The following is a 16777-nucleotide window of genomic DNA, read 5'->3' on the forward strand; positions in this document are numbered from 1 at the left end:
CCTCGCAAAAACCCCTCCTCTGTGGAAGTCGGCTCAGTCGGGGATCAGACTCATATCGCAAGCCTCGAGGCAGTATGTTACATTAATGTTGACTGCACGAATTCGCCGTTACCGAAAACGATCTAGACTTTTCACTCCCGCCTTACATAAGGTGCGCTATCGTTCTCCTTGTACTTACTTTATTATGTGGTGAATCAACTAATCATATCCTTCCAAGTCTGCGTCGGACTCGTGAGCACCGCTGCATCAACACTTTCACCCAGGTTTCAATTGCACACAGTTCTTCCGATGAGCCTCGTGATCTCCCAGAGAAGCCTCCATTTTCTTTCCTTTGCAATTGACTCGATAATCGTTCCGCAGGTTCCTGCTTCATCACACCCACCTCTAATCCGCTGTTCCTAACACAGGCGACATCCAAGGGACGCGCAGATGTGGACCCCTGCCATAACGTGAGTGTCCATCTTTAATCATCACTATAAGTCTATAACCTTTTCTTTCTCGACGCCTACCAGCACTGCCCTTCACCCTATCTCCTGCCATCATTCACATCCACGAATTTGCCAGTGGACTTCACATCCATCGGGTGACTCGCTTTCCAGCAGGGTGCTATCCTCGTCGCACGGAGATATTGTTGGAGGTAACGCAATCGTGTTGCAGTTCATCAAGAACGAGCTGCTGCTAAGCACATCAAATCAACATCGGCCGTTGAACGAATCTCGAGCGTTAAATGTGGTCTTGCAGACATCCACTGCCAATTGACGTGACGTCCGAGTCATTTGCGTGTGCCGAGTCTGGGAGAAGGGTACACTTCGAGATGAACACTGATCTCTCACTCGTAAGTATTTCCTACTCTATCAGGCAATCTTATGAGTCCACTTGCCGACTTATGAATCAGGCTGGAGCCAGATCGATCCGCTGTGTACATTCTTGCGGCCTACCTCTACATCTATGTTTTTTCCACTGCGCAGATAAACTGGGCTCATAGTTGGGCACAACGTCTGCACTACACCTAGACGTCCTCAGGTTACTGATTTATTTCCAGAATCGAGAGATCTGCTTGTGGCACGCATCACGCCGATGTATTTCTATGTGAAGCTGCGCATGAATATGTCGCTATCCTCTCGGTATGTTGTTCTTCCGCGACCTTAACTTTGTCGAGTAGAGTCTCGTACTCAAATATCTATTTTAATGACTGGACAGACGGTCGTTGCTTGTTGTAGCTCTGTATTGATAGCAATATGCGTATATCTTGAGCACAGGTCCGCAGAAGATTTAAGATGGAGGAGACGCCTTTCAACATCGGGCCACGCATCTAGAGGGCTGCTGTCCATGTATTCGTGGTAGAATACATAGACGCAAGGGAACACAGGGAAGATAATACGACTAACAGCTTCAACATCTACTACCTGAGCGGACTGCACATCCTGTTTTTGTAGGGATGTATGTTGAAATGACTCACTGTAGGGTTGATATTGATATTCACAGCGTCTAACAATGAATAGAGCATATGCAAGTGGGGGCATTGACGGAGCGCTGCGAATTTCCAACGTCTAGAACAGAGTCTATCATCAACTTGTTACTAATTATATCACTAGCCCCCCACGCTTGAACCGAGCGGCAAGCAGTCTGAAATCCTCATTTGTAACGTACTTTCAAGCGTGAATCGGTAAACGCAATGTGGATTGAGAATCACAAATGACATGAAGCTCGAGGTAAATAACTACTAGAAATAAAGTAGTTCAAAGCCCGGTACAATTTCATATTCGACGGAGCCCCCTTGACTTGCTTGCGTCGTCGTAATAGTGCGCCCTACTTCGAAGATTAGCCACGCCACCCTGTTTGCTTCCATAGACATATTCGTTGCAACGAACTTCTCCTCAGTGGTCGTCTCGAGATACGGGAGACCAGATCCAAGAGGCCCAAGAACAGATTCGAACTCGGTGTCTCACCTTCGATAAGTTATCGATTGAATCTAGATCCGTTCCCAGCCTTGAAGTCCGCCACTCGATTGAGGGTTGACGTTGAAGTCGCGAATGCATAAAGTCGCGGCTCATGCTTCGACTTCCGGTCCCCGACCAAAGATACAGATTGGAGGCCAAAGATGGAGTGTTTGCACAGACTAAAGGAGCGCTCCTCGAAGGACAGTGTGTAGTTTGGACCCCAGCAGGCAGACTAGAGAATCTTGGAGGAAGGAACCGGAGGAGAAAGCGCGAGTCTCGTTGAACGCGAAGATGAGAAATGGTTTCAAAGCCTGAATGGCGATGAGTATTCCATGCGGCAAGATTGTGACAGACTGGACATAGTCATGTTTACGGCGGAGAGCATCCTACACTGCAGCCTGCCATATCCGTCACAAAGATATCTCCATTAACACAAGGTATATAACAAGTGCAGATATTCGGACGGGCCTACGCGTGAAGTACATCCTAGAACGTCGTCTATGAACATTTATGGTCGTCAGTAACGAATGTGAGGGACGACAGTACGAACACCCCAGATTCCATAACTCAGATCAACATCTCGAAAGATGTATACATGCACGTTGGAAAAGGAGAAGCCTAGGGCGTCACACAGCGTGTTATGACGTTCTGGCAAAACGCAAGCCCCAGCTGACGAACTGGTCAAGATGAAACTAGGTGAAGTTCATATGAAAAACCAACGTAGCCATATGCAAGGAATTGTGTCGTCTATTAAGAAAGAAAACGCACACATCGGCATGATGGACAGAAGCCATAGGAGTGAGCGGTTGGTTGTTGGGGTTGATGATGGTCCCATGGTCAGCAGAGGGCGAATGTGATGATCCGAGTGGGCAGATCAGTCCGTCGATAGAGATGTTGCATGCTAGCAGTGGTGATAGTGAACTTCGTCGTAGCTCACCGCATCGTCTTCAAGGATAGGAGCGTGTCAAATGTTCCCTTTAATTATATTCGATCATTAAGACAGACAAAAAATACACATGCTTACCGTAACGCGATTATGTCGACTAGAATCCTCCCATCGAAGAAGCTCCACCCAAACCACAGCCTGAACAACCAACACCGAACCAAGAATTCGAGGGACGTTGCAGGTGTTGAACATGCCAGTACTGAGTGAGTCAAGTACTGGCGACCCGGGGTGGAAACATTAAGGAGTACTGATGCTTTTCGCTGAATGGCATGCAGGAGGAATGGAGTGAAATGTTTGAACCGTGACTCTAATAATAGACTCACATCTCTCGATGACAAATTTAAATTTTGAAATCTTGATTTTTCATAACTCCATTCGTAACTCTCTACAAGCACGAAGCCTGCCTCCCATATATGCGTCTGGCCATCACTCACGCGGTCATCGTCTCTATTATCCTTCGGGGACCATCCTTTATCCTGAAAAAATGTGGATTCAGAGGTCATAACCATCCAGCCCGATAGGTGCGGTACCGTCAAGTCCTGTTTGCATTCGAGTGCTGCCACGTCATGTAGGTGTCCTTGTATTGACCAGTTCACCCTTCGCTTCCTTCTGGCTCTCCCGAATATCACGCATCTGCCCAGGTTGAGCTGTTCCTCCCTCGCGGGCCCGCGGTTAACGTTCACCGACTGCCAGTATTTCACTCTCCTTTTCGTCCGCAGGCGACGCTCTTGGTGATGATGAACAAAGAACGCGAGAATCTTGGGGATGAGTGCCGTAGGTGAAAAGCTCGGCACGTTCTCCATATAACCGATATTCTCAAAGTGCCGTTGTACAGCAGGACAATCTGCTAACGATGAAAGTAGGTCCTCTCTTGCTGCTCATTCTAGTAGAAGTGCCGGAGGCTGATGATACGCTCTCAGTAATAAGTATCGTTTACATTGTAGGGATGAGGACGAGTCACTTCACATTGCAGTTGCCCTTCTGTATTTCTATGGTCTAGACGTGGTTTAGATCTGTAGTAGCGTGCTCTCACATCAATCGAATATGACATCCACCCTGCCATCTCACTGTGCCCCCGTTATCAGGATCGACAGCCAGCTTTATCGGCACGTCGCTACCCCCCAACTTTTACAAACCAAAATCCCTCTAAACTATGCACGGCTTCGCATTATGATGAAGCGCTTGTTTATTTCAGAGACCAACGAAGTTGATTGGTCTCGTCTCTGGAAACGATCTCTCCACATCCCGTCTCATTATAATATCTCTTACAGGAACGAACTCTAAGCGCTAGTCACGTCAACGCCTAAAAACAACACCACAACTTCCCACCCAACATCTATATTGTCCTCTCCATCTCCAACCCCGGTGCTCATGGTGCATGGCCTTTTTTCGCCTCACTTCCTCGCCTCGATCCCCACTATCTCAGCACTTCTCACCCGCTCGCCCTTGAGGTAGGCGCATATCGTGAGCAAGGCATCCTCGGAAGGGAGTGATTTCAACGAACAGCTGCTTGTGCATGAGCTGCTCTTGATGAGTCTTCGTTCAGCGTCGTTCGGGTAGCTGAATGACATATAGGCTGTTGACAGTGCGTTCAAGGGGTCAAGGACTTTAGCGAGCCGCTGATTCAGACGAGAGCAGACATGGCGAGGATGGTGCTGATTACAAAACGACAAGTACCGTAAGTTCGCGTCATGCTCAAAACATAACCCATACCCCCAGGACTTGCGCAGAGTCTACCCATTCGAGCATCCAGATCATCGTGCCAGCGATCAAGGATGGCGCGAGGAAAAGCGGGATGAATGTTACAGCAAGACCTGAGTTGGTTTGGAGATTTTGAATATACGGCGGACGACTTGGGGAACTGCGATCGCAACAGGGAAGGCGAGGATGAGTGCTGATTGGTGGGGCAGATAAGGACTCGGACGCGTAAAAGGCAACGGTGCAATATGGGTGTTGCTCCTCCCTGAAGATGGTGCCCATAGCCATGAGTCACGCGCATACCACAAAGAGAGCAGAAAAGCCCAGAATACGGTAGTGCAGCCAGGATGTTGGAGCAGTGAAACCTGCGATGACAGTGAACGATGGACGAGATAGGGAAGAAGAGTACGATGCGGTCTTCCCACATTGTAAATGAGTTTGAAGCAAAACACGACGTGTGTAGAATAAGGAAGACGGAAAGTGCCTTGATGAATTTCAAGGTGATCGTGGGGTGAGTTGCAGCTAGATTCTGACAGGTGTTCTGCGATGAAATCGAACTGGAGGGCATCTATAACGATAAGACTGCTTTTGTGGGTAGTGGGTGAAGCATCTGGACCTGAGCTATATGGGCCTCTGTTGGGTAGTGCAAGTCGGGTGAGGACGAAGGCTTTTGGAAGACACCGGATAGCGAGCACTTTCGCTGTGAGTGTTGACGAACGGAGGGGAGGAAGAGTCGGCAGCACCCGGCCCGCCTCGGGTAAGTTGACTTTGGCTGCCGACCTACTAACGACTCCGACTCTTGCAAACACACCACATGGACAACAAATCCTATTATCGTTGCATCGTCCTAGCGTGTCTTTCGCTGTCACGTCACTAATAAAGACCTTTCATTGAGCTTGTTTGATGAGAGAGCGCAGTGGAGGAAGCGAGGACTCGGATAGCGAGGCAAACTTACATGGTGAGCAGATCTACATTTGCCAATTCAAGACGTCCTACTACTACAATGGCATCCAACCGCAGAGCATACACTCTCGCCCAACTTCATGTACTTCTTTTTATACGCAGTGCCCACGCGCTTGTACGATCTCCAGCTGTACGCCTCTCGTTTTCTCTCACCCATCCTCATCTCATCCTCTCTAGAGCGACTTGGACACACTGTCTGAAAAAGGTGCGTTTTTTTTTGAAAAGGAGCCGCAAATGCCAAATAATTACTCGCAGGGACAACGATGTGTCGTATCATGAAGATTAGATTTGTCCTCGATCAGCGTCACAATATGGGTTGGATTAGGAGTGGAAGAGTCAAGCGATTTGGATAGTGCCACTGTTATTTAAATTGTGGGGCTGGTGGCCTGGTCTTGGAGGTCGGCGGATCTTATGGTTTTTGGTTTGGTAGTTTTGCAGGCTCATCGTACACCCTGATCTTTGCTGATCATTTCATGTGACAGAGTATTTCTCAAAAGAACAATCGGGTCCTGGTTGAATGGAGCCAATACTCTGCAGGCGGACAGAAGTGATATCATTTCTACTTACCAGCGGCAGTGGTAGAATTTGTCCTCCAGGTGTTGTTACAAGGCGCTGCTATCGCACTGTATGTGCGGAAGAAAATTCTCCACATGCTCACATAAGGTGAGCCTCTTTCATCCTTTCATTTCACTTTCACTTGCCCTAGAGTGTCCCATATCTCGGACCCGACGGTTGACACCTCCAATACCATCAACTCCCTCGACCTCCACCACGATTTTCTCCCCAGCCGCACATCATACTAGGCGACATGTACCCCAAAGGTCACTTCGACGGCACCACGAGGACCACCTGGCCTCCTTGTGTATGTTCTTCCCTCGTGTCTGACTATTCTTGCTATTTCGCCACTCTCAATTGGAGAGAACTTATCTATAATTTCTTTGTCAGATATACCATCGGAGTCTTGGCTACTGAAGATCGAGAACAACGAGAACAGCAAACCAAGATTGCTGCTACCGCTCAGCTCGTCAAGCAATTGCACGTGGACGTAGAATAGAGGTACGATGAGGAGTGGAAAGGTGATATGATGGCAAGTATCGTTACAATGCATAATGTTGCAACGGAAGCCTGCGAACCCAATCTGCTATATATGTAACGACACCTTGCATGTAACTTTCTTGCACTAATAAATATTCACATTGAGGGTTATCGAAGAAGCAAAGATATGAGTTAAAAACGCAGTGAAGAAACAATGTACGGGGCGGTTTGTCCAGCCCCACTTCTCTGTCAAATAAAATCTTCGGAACATAACTAGCTTAAATAAATAAGTACAGCGACGAAATTCGGAGCAAAAAGAAATATTCTCGGTTCCCCGCATAGCACCTGACCAGGAGTACCCAACTAGTAATCATTTCCCATACTACACGCTGCTGCTAGTTTGCACATGCACGCGCTCCTGGAAAGCAATTGAAGTCATGCCGGTTGCTGCATCGGAGTCGGCCACGAGCTTGGCGTGATATTCTCGAACGCTAAGAATCAGGCGTGGTCCCAGCACAAACATCTGCATTATCTGGAAAACTGCACGTAAACCAATGTAGATCTCGGTTCCCAGGGAATATGGGTCCTGTAGAAATGATGAACCGTTGCATGCAGAGGTCATTGACAAAATGGCATACCGCTGAAAATGTTGGAGACAAGTCTCCGCCGAGCGTGAAACAAGAAACAACAACAAAGCTAAGAGGTGCAGAACCTCAGCGGAAGAAGGGAACCACATTGGCATTGTTAGCTCACCTCGCAAAGTAAACCACGTGAGATTTTATCAACACTGTGAAGCAGTCCCCGATAATCCCTCCTGCCGACTGTCGTCGCAATTCACGGAAGTGTTTTACAGCAATCCAGAGTGCGAGACACAGTGCAAGGACCTCCCATACAGTCCCGAGTATCCAAGTAATGGAAGCAAGTTGGGCATCTCCTTCATAGTTAATAGAGCACTGGTGGTTACCAGAGAGAATGAGCTCCTCTGCTATTCGTCAATGAGCCTGGTGCACGTAAGTCTTTCATCCATAATCAAAGCTTACCTGGTGAAATATTCATTGATGTCATGACGCCGAGCACTCCCGCAGCGATGGTGGCAGTCAACAATATTACAACAAGAAATATTAACAGCTTTCTGGATCGTTGATACATGGCGTGTAACCGAGTGAGCATGATGACTGGAGTGATGTTCTGTCAAATCAATATCATTGACTCATTGCAGTTACATAACTCACCGCTCAGCATTGCATTCACGGTGATACCCCCCCAAGTTTCCAACATGGTTATAATCAGGCCTGACAAATCCAGGTGGTGATCAGCATCGGAGGATCACGCAATAAAAAGAAACTCACAGCTGTGGCAGTCATTATATTGCACCAGCTGGTAAAGAATTAGACTCACCCCTGCATTGGAGTGCAATTGATTAGACAGGAATGGCGAGCATTGGTTCAGAATACTTACTGAATCTGTCAGTGATATTGTCGGAACGTTCCCTGTATGCCGCAGGTGAGAAGAAATAAACACGGTGAATATGAAGAGACATACACAGAATCTGGATGCTTGTTGTGGGAGATCATTTATTAGTGCAGTGCCAATTGCTTAGAATTCCGAACATACACAGCATATGGTATTCCAAGATAGCGAACCTAGAATACATTCAAGTCAGCCCGACTCGCCGATCACACTTACAACACAAGCTACGTACACTCAGATACAGAGCGGTCATGAGTGACCAGCGTTGCCTCTAAAGCAAATTCGTTGCATTTTCACGTTATTCGTGTGATTCTGCTCACCCAGATGAGTTCAACCTATATAAACCATTCTAAGTGAGATGGATGCTCCAACAATGGCATCAACCTACCTCCTGTCCGAAAGTCAGGGCTGCAGAAACCATAAGAATATCAGCCATTATTGAAACTTTCGCTATCTTGCTCACCCCAATCGTACATGACCCCAATAGAGGAGGCAACTGCGAAATGTTAGATCGAGTATCGCCGTCATTTTCCGACTGACTCTCCACGAACCTACAAAATAGCTGTAAATACGGTACGCATTAATGACCGGCCAGAGACTGGGATCATTTAAGACTAGAGTCATCTTGGTAGAGGATGGGGACGAGGGAGCAGCGAAGTTGGTGGGTACTAGATATACCACCACCCAGTGCTTTCATCACCGAAATGAGCATCATGGGGGCGATATCCGTTCCTGCATTGATTGACCGAAGTAAGTACTTTCGCATGAGGTCCTGTAGAAATGGACACTCGATCTAAGGTCCCTTGATCGAACCAACGTATATGTTGGTTGTGAAGCTGCAAACCAGTCACATGCGCAGAATGTTTGAACGCCGTGAAAGATCGAAGAACTGTTCATCATTTTGGCGACTCGCTTCCATTATCCAGATAGATGCTTGCTACAGATATATCAATTCAGTTCCATGATATCAGTGAAATCGAAAAGCAAATTCACAAGCCAGGGTGTGATGTGACCTGCCGTCTGAACTGTTTTTGATTAACATCGCATTCTCTCCACTTCGCTGGATCGGACCTGGGAGCGCAACAACACCCCAAAGTTCATTCAACAAGGGAAAATTCTGTCCATATGACGCCATAAAAGTGAAAAATGAAGCAAACAGACAACTCACCTGTCCCACCCCGCCTGCCACATGCCACCCTCCGGCAAGCACAGATCTCAACGCATGATGTTTGTTCTCGTCATCCTCGGGCCGCCATCCCACAAGGATACCGATGATCGCAAACGCACTACACTCAAATTGAATTGAGCAGATGATGGCTAGCGATGTGTCCATTGTCATAGACTCGGAAAATGCGACGCCATCTCTTTACAGTGCCTTGCATATAAAACTGCGTAGTCGCATTTCCACAAACCCTATTTGTACCTATTTGCTCGGGCCAAATCATACCGAAAATACCCTGTCGGTGTGACCAGTCACATCAAATTATGCCTCCTCACCTGTCTCAACAGCTTCGAGAGTGCATCATCACCTGGCGCTATGAGCATGCAATGACTGGCTCGCAGATTGCGGCACTCGCTGGATGGAAATCCTTCTAGCGAGGGCACGAGTCTGCAAAGTCAAGGACATTAGTGAGGCTGTGACTGGTCACACCAAGAAAGGTATTTTCGGTATGTTTTGGCCCGAGCAAATAGGTACAAATAGGGTTTGTGGAAATGCGACTACGCAGTTTTATATGCAAGGCACTGTATGTATATGCACAGCAATGACAGAGCACTGGGAGAAACGAATACGCACTTGTGATCGCGGAATATTTCAAATATTTTTCAAATTGTACAGGTTTATTTCATAAAAATTTGCGGGAGATGCACCTGAGTGACATAAGATCTCACCTTTATATAGCTCGGTGCCTAATTTGGTCTCTGGGGGTTATAACCCTCGAATCCATTACTCTGCTACACCAGCAATACCACCAGCGTTACCTCGGTACTTCAGTGTACATAGCCTGGGGATTAGATCATTTAGATAACAATAGATAACGATAATCTCCCTGATAATGATTAGATCAATAACAACGCGTCCCACGAGTCCCGTGACTTAAATAGATAACGATAATCGATTAGATCAATAACAACGTGTCCCGTGACTTATCGTTTGATCAACAACGTCTCCCACGATCCCGTGACTTATGTTTTGACAGCCGTGCTGCTCGTCGTCGGACACGATGAGCTCCACCCACCCACCCAGCACTCTAACCTTTTCTGAATGATTGCCTCAAGGCATCGTGCTAGCATGCATCACATCGCCACCGGAAGATATCGGCTACGTGGCACCGCATGGGCACATTGTGTCAACACCTCTTCGCTCTGCTCCACTGCTTTCACCTTCTCTCCATCATGTCTCATCGGCGTGGTAGGCATGTAGCAGCCTTAAAACTCAAGGTCCCTCTTGGAATTCGGCATGCAACTTCGCAAACGCATGGCAAGGGCCAATTCAAGTCTGGCGCTCGAGTTGCTAAGGAGGTGCAGGACGGCCTGAAACAGCGTCGAGACTACCTGATGTGTGCGTAATCAAGTCCCTCCTGTTCGTTTATTTTATCGATCTTTTCAATAGCATTACCTACAGATACACACAGGGCATTTAGCAGCATCGCTGCGAGTTCAGGTGCCCTCCCTGATGACAACATGGGTTTTCTGACTACTGAAGACCACTGGCACGATGAAATCGACCATGATATATCGCATGAAGGAGGCGAATACGAGGATGCAGTTAGTTGTGCATTGCAATTTGCAGCCCAGTCAAAGTAAGTTTGCCGATCATTTTGTTGATTGGTGAATCGAGGAATCAATCTCAATCGTGTTTTAGATACACTAGTCACACAGGCCCACAAGCACGATGTGAGCGCCTCAGGATGATGCATGCTCATTGGGACTTGCAAATTCCACAGCTCGCCCGCACCTATCTGCAATGGAAACACAGCAATGAACATGACAGCATGGAATTATCGATGGAGGAGGATGGTCATATATTTCATGTGATCGCGGTTGGAACATTCAGTACGTTGGACAACTATGTACCTATGACATACAATGAATCAAAATCCAGAGCGTGACGCTTGTGTTTCCATACATCAGCATCCCAAGGAGCCTGCCAATGCAGCGCTTTTAAAACACAGACTCCTGGGTTGCTCCCCGGTGGAACCGTCTGTGGCTATTGAGGTCCATGCGCTCGAGCTTTACCACAGGCTACAGCGCCGTCATGCACAGCTTAGCATACAAGCCTTTACACGAGCATTATGTGATATTCATAAAGTATGTAACCTCATTTTATCTTCACGTTGCTAATGCTTATATTTAGGTGAACTATCGCACATGTTTTCGAGAACAATTCTCAATAGCATTTGATGCGTATCTCTCCATTCTCCAGCACATTCGATCGAAAGTCGATGATGCTCTTGGACATAGTGACGTGGACTGGCGGCTGAAGCACATGTGTCCATGCTGCACTTACGAGGTAAGCCGTCTCATTTCACTTACTACGATCATTTAATTGTGCGTTTAGGTCAACGGCAAAGAGATCCTCAAGCCGAAGATCCTGGCTGCCCATGACGGCAACAATTCCTGCAAGCGAATTGCTAGCGCAGCTCCATCAGATCACCGCAACTTCAACAGTTCATATTTCATTTCTCGTCAAGAAGTTGACCAGTTCAAGGATGAAGTTCAACACCATCAATGTGTCAACCATGACAAGGTCTTTTTTGTTCACTCTGTCGTTGTGCTTATTGATTTCAGTTGAGACCCAGGACGAGGATGTTGATGAGACACTGGCATCCTGCCTAACATGGAAGAGTAGCGCTCCTGATCACAAGAAGAAAGCCGCTGATATTTATGAAACAACTGGGATTTTTGCGTCTGCTTGCCGTCATGGCTTCATTATCAAAGTTTGTGAAATGGTCCGGAGTGGAGAGCTGTGAGTCAGCCTTTGACGTAATTCATCTGATTCTGACGCTCATAAATGTAGAGTGAAATATCCACTGGCCATCACGAACAGTATGATTGATGCCTATGGCAAAGACATTGGCATGGGCTATGATGTAGGATGTACCTTTGGTGGAATTGTGCGCAACAGCCCTCTCCTCAGCCAGAAAGCCGAAGAAGCTCGGATACAGTTTTGTGTCAATTCATTTCACGGCTACGCTCACAATCGATTATGTCAAGTACAGCACCACCCCCTTTATCTACCTGGTTTTGGCTTAGAGGATCTCGAAACCATGGAGCGCGTGTTCTCGTCATCAAATTCTGTCTCACGCGTTATACGCTATGCATCCAGGTACCACTGGGCGCAATTCCTCGATCTCCACTTTCAACAGTGGGACGAAGACAAATACAGTGAACTCAGTGAGTTTAATCAAGGTTTCGCATCACATTCTCGTACTAATACATAATCAGGCAAGTTTCTACTGAACAACTACAGGCAAGCTATTGGCATTATCAAGAAATACAAGGACGAGGTTTCCACGCTCATCTCGAGCCTTGAACTCTGTGAAGACGTTTTCGAATGCTGGATTGAAGAAGAGAAGAATTTTCTGACGGACCTCAAAGATGAACCTGTAGAACATGTGCTTGCGTGTTCGTATGTTCAGGCACTAATGGATCTCCAATCTGCCGAGTAAGTGATGTATCTATTTCCGTAACATTGTTTTAAACTTCACGCAGTCAAAAATGGCAAACAATGTCGGATTCATTCAGGAATATGTCACACGCACATGCCATCAATTACGCAGAAGACGTGCAATGGACATCACAATTGGAAGCGCAACGCCAAGCAGCGTTAGATGGTTTGATGGTCCGCATTCGGGCAGTTGCAGATCTGGAAGAAAGGCTCGGCCTCAAAGAGAGATGGACTTCCCAGCATCCAGAATATCTGTCAGCGCTCGAGCGGATTGGATCTCACAATTTCCGACGTGCGCTTGACAAGCTGCAACAGCTTGTCGTACAGCGTCTACTTGAGCTTTCAAAAGCCAATTTATCGGGCACAGGTAAGTGGCAGGATGACGCACCAATTGGTTTTTGTTTGTTTAACGGTTTCTACAGGTTATAAACTTCGTGTTCACATCGGCAAGGCCATCAAGGCATGAAGCCAGGCCATCCGCAATGCCCTCGACGAATACAATAAGCTAGCACCCTCTATGCTACCCCCTGCGCCGCCACTCGCCTGGAACGATATCATGAACTATGGGTTTCTGTCCGAGTTTGAGTTGCTCAAACACTCGCATTCTCAACAGGAAGTCTTAACCAAACCCTGGACGGTTCCGGGCAACCGCGAGATCGCGACAATGTATTTCAAGATGAAGTGCTCATACAAGGAGTTGACCCGCCTCAATGTGGAGATTCGTCGATTGCGTACCTTCATCCATGACGAAGGGATATTTCTTCAAGATCGAGTCACTTTTTTACACGATGCAGACCCTCTTCTGGCACATGAAGCAGAAGAATTGAGGGTGTGCCTAGCTTGTATTCACGCCACCCACATCATTCGTCTTGACACTATTGAAGCGCTCCCCGAGTTTAGTGGAGTGTGCGGTGCTGGTACCATGACATCTGATGCTGGGCTGGATGAGGATGATTAATCGCCGGAAGACATAGTGGCCGATGATGCTTTCAATGATGATATGATTCGTCTGGCTGAGGTATTGGAAAACATTGCGCTAGATTAAATACTTCATGTACTTTCATGTGTCGTAGAATGGACTCAATAGTAATGGTTTCTGTTGATGCTACCTATCTAGTATCTAGTATTAGCGATCTAAATTACATTGAGTGTACGCCTTGCAATCACCCACACCTACATGTGACTAATAAGTGTGCGCCTTGCAATCACCTACACACCTACATGTGACTAATAACCTAGCATGGCGCTTGCCTGTTCGATACGACATCTTATCAAACTTGAGTCACCCAACACGTGTTTGCCTCACTGCTGCTTGTATTAAACCCCACTACTTGCAGGCAACACAAACAGTGCGAAATGCGAGCCCCATATTCCCCTCCCGCAATCCGTCAGTGGGTGCAATCGCAAGACACCCAGCCACTAAATTGCGACATTGACTGTCAGCGATTTTCTCGTCGCTGGGGGATTCGCAAAGACAGAGATCAGTCATTCTCGGACACCCTGTCCTTGCACAAACATTTTTGCCTCAACGCAGAAGACCGGAAACTTGCCTTCCATGAGGGTATGTCAGATATAAAAGATGCAGTGCGTATTTGTTTCTATATTTACTACCAAGTTTCAACTAACAGTACCAACATTAGGCTACAGGCATGGCTCGCATCGCTGATGCACTCTTCATCGGGTTCAGTCTGCGACCCGAGTGGGATCCAATGCAGCCTCTTCACACCTCTGATATCACAGTTGATGTTGTTACCACGCGACAGTTCGAGCAGGTTCCTCACTTCAAGCGCGTTGCTGAACGACTACGAGAAACATTTGTTCAGGAAATCGCCATGCTTCACATCTGGCATCTTCAAGACAAGTTGAATAAGGTCACACCTGGACCAGGGTATCGTGTTGACCCAGAGACTCATCGGGTGATGACCAGAAACGTTCAGCTTGCTGCAGGACAATCACTCCCCGATGTCGCAACAAATGCAGCCCACGCAGCCCAGCAATCATCAGTCACACCAACTCCCACTCAGCATCGCTCGCAGTCACAGTCACCACACATCATTTTGACACCTCCCACAGCAAGATCTCAGCACATTGACCTTATCGAGCCTCGCGCATCTCCCAGCACGCATGTTGGCCTAAATGAGCCTCGCACATCTCCCAGCACTCGCACATCTCGTGCACCTCACACGTCACCCAGCACGCATGTTGGCCTGAATGAGCCTCGCACATCTCGTGCACCTCACACGTCTCCTAGCACACATGTTGGTCTTATTGAGCCTCACTCGCCAATCCAGCGCCGTAGCGAAAGCCTGCGGTACGACCAATGTAATACTGCTATGACTCGTGGAACGGGGGATTCGTGGGTGCCACTTGTAGCACCAGCAACTGTATTTGTGCCCACATCTACACCCCCATCATCACGCACTCTGACTCAACATCGCAGTCCTGCTGTCATTTCCACTGAATCCAGCTCGGATGATAGCTCGGATGATAGTTCAGATGTCTCTGATGTGTCCGCCACTGCTCTGAGTCATAGAGCCCTAGCCGCTCCGAATCATAGCCCTTCTAGCCGCCCATCTTGGATTGTGACACCGCCATGGTCACCATCTGTAAATCTACAACCCCCTCCAGCTTACTACATTAATCCTGATATGTCATCCTTCAACTTCACGTTACCGGTACAAGACTTTTTCCGCGCACGTGTTGTGTCACCGAGCACATTATGCTCAATCGACATGATTCTTGATTACGGTGCAGACTGTTGGTATGCTCATTTTGTGGAGGTTGGATTGAGTCATGCAGATGCAATTGAACTGCGCAGCCTAATCATAGAAGGACTTTCTAATGAGGAGCTTGATGTAGTTCTCATTGGTGCTCAGCATTTGTAAATAAATTTGCTTAAACGAATTGTGATGCGATATAATCATGTTACGTTTGACTGTTGACATATTTCGCCTTGTCATCCCTGTCCACTATGTCAAACCGAGTACTAACTTAGCATGTGAAGGTCCGGTGAAGGGCCAAGCTGGATTATTTTCCCTTCTTCAAGTTGTCAAGTCTTGACTTTTCTACTGCGCGTGTACACGACAATGGCTCCTATCACTCAGAAAAAGAAAGCTGCGAGGACTCAAGAACAACGGAAGCTTTCAAAGGTGAACTCCGATGCTATGTGGGCCGGTATTGAGTCAGGACGCACAGGTCTACCCATGGGTCGCGACACGCTTGCACTTGTCACCAAGCAAGTCAGCAGGTCTGGCAAGTGGAAGAATCTCGACTCCGAAGACGAAGACGACCTCCTGAGAGACATGCAAAATGAGAAGGAGACAAAGGCTAATGTTAAAGTGACTGGCCGTGAAGCAGCAACTGACATCGAGAACACGCTGGCTCGTGTTCAGCCAGAGGTAAGGTTTTCCCTCAGCTTTTGCTGGTGTACCACTAATGTCTACTACCAGTTACTCGGCCTCGAGAAGCGTACCGGGTGTAATATTATGTGGATTCTTGCCCGTGGCAAAATCAGCGACTCCTTCATTCCACGTAGCTATGCCTCCGAACCTCTCCAAACAGCATTCCTCCACCTATACAAATCAACCATCGAGTCGGTGGGTATGCAAATCGATGCCTACATCGCATCAGGAGCTGCTGGTGTTATCAAGATGACGACGGGACGCAACACAACGAAGCTACGAGGACAAGTTCGAGAAATGATCCGGGTTGGCATGCGTAAGTCTTCATAAATTTTGTTCGTATACATGTGATTGATTGATTCATTGTAATAGATGAAATTTTAACTAAAAATAGAGGCGTCTCCGAGGATTCAGTCCCCAGTGTTGCTTACAACTCATATGATGCCTTCGTCGTCAAATGGGGGGTGGAATTGAGTGGCTGGACAGAGGGCGAAGTCCGGAACCCTGGTAACATCACTTCGTCTGTCGGACTTGCACGTCTGCATGCTGCGCTAAAGAACAACGAATGCTATTGGCGTGAGCTTACTCAAGATGAGTGGGAGGCAAAGAAGGAGTCGTTCGAGCAGCAAGTTCTCAACGGCACGACCAAAGGACG

At 47.5% G+C, this 16777-nt stretch overlaps 6 protein-coding genes across 6 annotated transcripts; 3 read left to right on the plus strand and 3 right to left on the minus strand.

The window, feature by feature from the left end:
- Window positions 1-1172: 1172 nt before the first annotated feature.
- DEU56DRAFT_760694 (uncharacterized protein) lies at window positions 1173-1702 on the minus strand (the record flags this gene model as incomplete). The annotated part of the gene is made up of 3 exons (XM_041350456.1): window positions 1173-1424; window positions 1460-1488; window positions 1651-1702. 3 exons carry the CDS (start codon window positions 1700-1702, stop codon window positions 1173-1175), a joined length of 333 nt encoding a protein of 110 aa, XP_041202862.1.
- A 2362-nt stretch (window positions 1703-4064) lies between these two features.
- Window positions 4065-4872, minus strand: DEU56DRAFT_927446 (uncharacterized protein; the record flags this gene model as incomplete). The annotated part of the gene is made up of 2 exons (XM_041358616.1): window positions 4065-4541; window positions 4600-4872. The coding sequence occupies 2 exons, from the start codon at window positions 4870-4872 to the stop codon at window positions 4281-4283; spliced, it is 534 nt and encodes a 177-aa protein (XP_041202863.1). The 3' UTR covers window positions 4065-4280.
- Window positions 4873-8615: 3743 nt separating this feature from the next.
- On the minus strand, window positions 8616-9458 carry DEU56DRAFT_834305 (uncharacterized protein). Its single transcript, XM_041354700.1, has 2 exons — window positions 9046-9458; window positions 8616-8989 (listed from the first exon to the last, which is right to left on the minus strand). The coding sequence occupies exons 1-2, from the start codon at window positions 9389-9391 to the stop codon at window positions 8949-8951; spliced, it is 387 nt and encodes a 128-aa protein (XP_041202864.1). The 5' UTR covers window positions 9392-9458; the 3' UTR covers window positions 8616-8948.
- Window positions 9459-11139: 1681 nt separating this feature from the next.
- Window positions 11140-13679, plus strand: DEU56DRAFT_873786 (uncharacterized protein; the record flags this gene model as incomplete). Its single annotated transcript, XM_041355886.1, has 9 exons — window positions 11140-11361; window positions 11408-11563; window positions 11612-11800; window positions 11847-12019; window positions 12071-12447; window positions 12499-12682; window positions 12766-13088; window positions 13144-13157; window positions 13194-13679. The coding sequence occupies 9 exons, from the start codon at window positions 11140-11142 to the stop codon at window positions 13677-13679; spliced, it is 2124 nt and encodes a 707-aa protein (XP_041202865.1).
- Window positions 13680-14080: 401 nt separating this feature from the next.
- Window positions 14081-14619, plus strand: DEU56DRAFT_704994 (uncharacterized protein; the record flags this gene model as incomplete). Its single annotated transcript, XM_041347384.1, has 2 exons — window positions 14081-14305; window positions 14362-14619. Coding segments are annotated over 2 exons (483 nt in total), but the record flags the coding sequence as incomplete, so codon positions are not given.
- Window positions 14620-15900: 1281 nt separating this feature from the next.
- On the plus strand, window positions 15901-16760 carry DEU56DRAFT_718750 (uncharacterized protein; the record flags this gene model as incomplete). The annotated part of the gene is made up of 3 exons (XM_041347644.1): window positions 15901-16119; window positions 16171-16438; window positions 16495-16760. Coding segments are annotated over 3 exons (753 nt in total), but the record flags the coding sequence as incomplete, so codon positions are not given.
- Window positions 16761-16777: the final 17 nt, after the last annotated feature.

The sequence above is a fragment of the Suillus clintonianus genome (assembly GCF_016758775.1).
Source record: "Suillus clintonianus strain FC179 chromosome Unknown DEU56scaffold_126, whole genome shotgun sequence".
Taxonomy (NCBI): domain Eukaryota; kingdom Fungi; phylum Basidiomycota; class Agaricomycetes; order Boletales; family Suillaceae; genus Suillus; species Suillus clintonianus.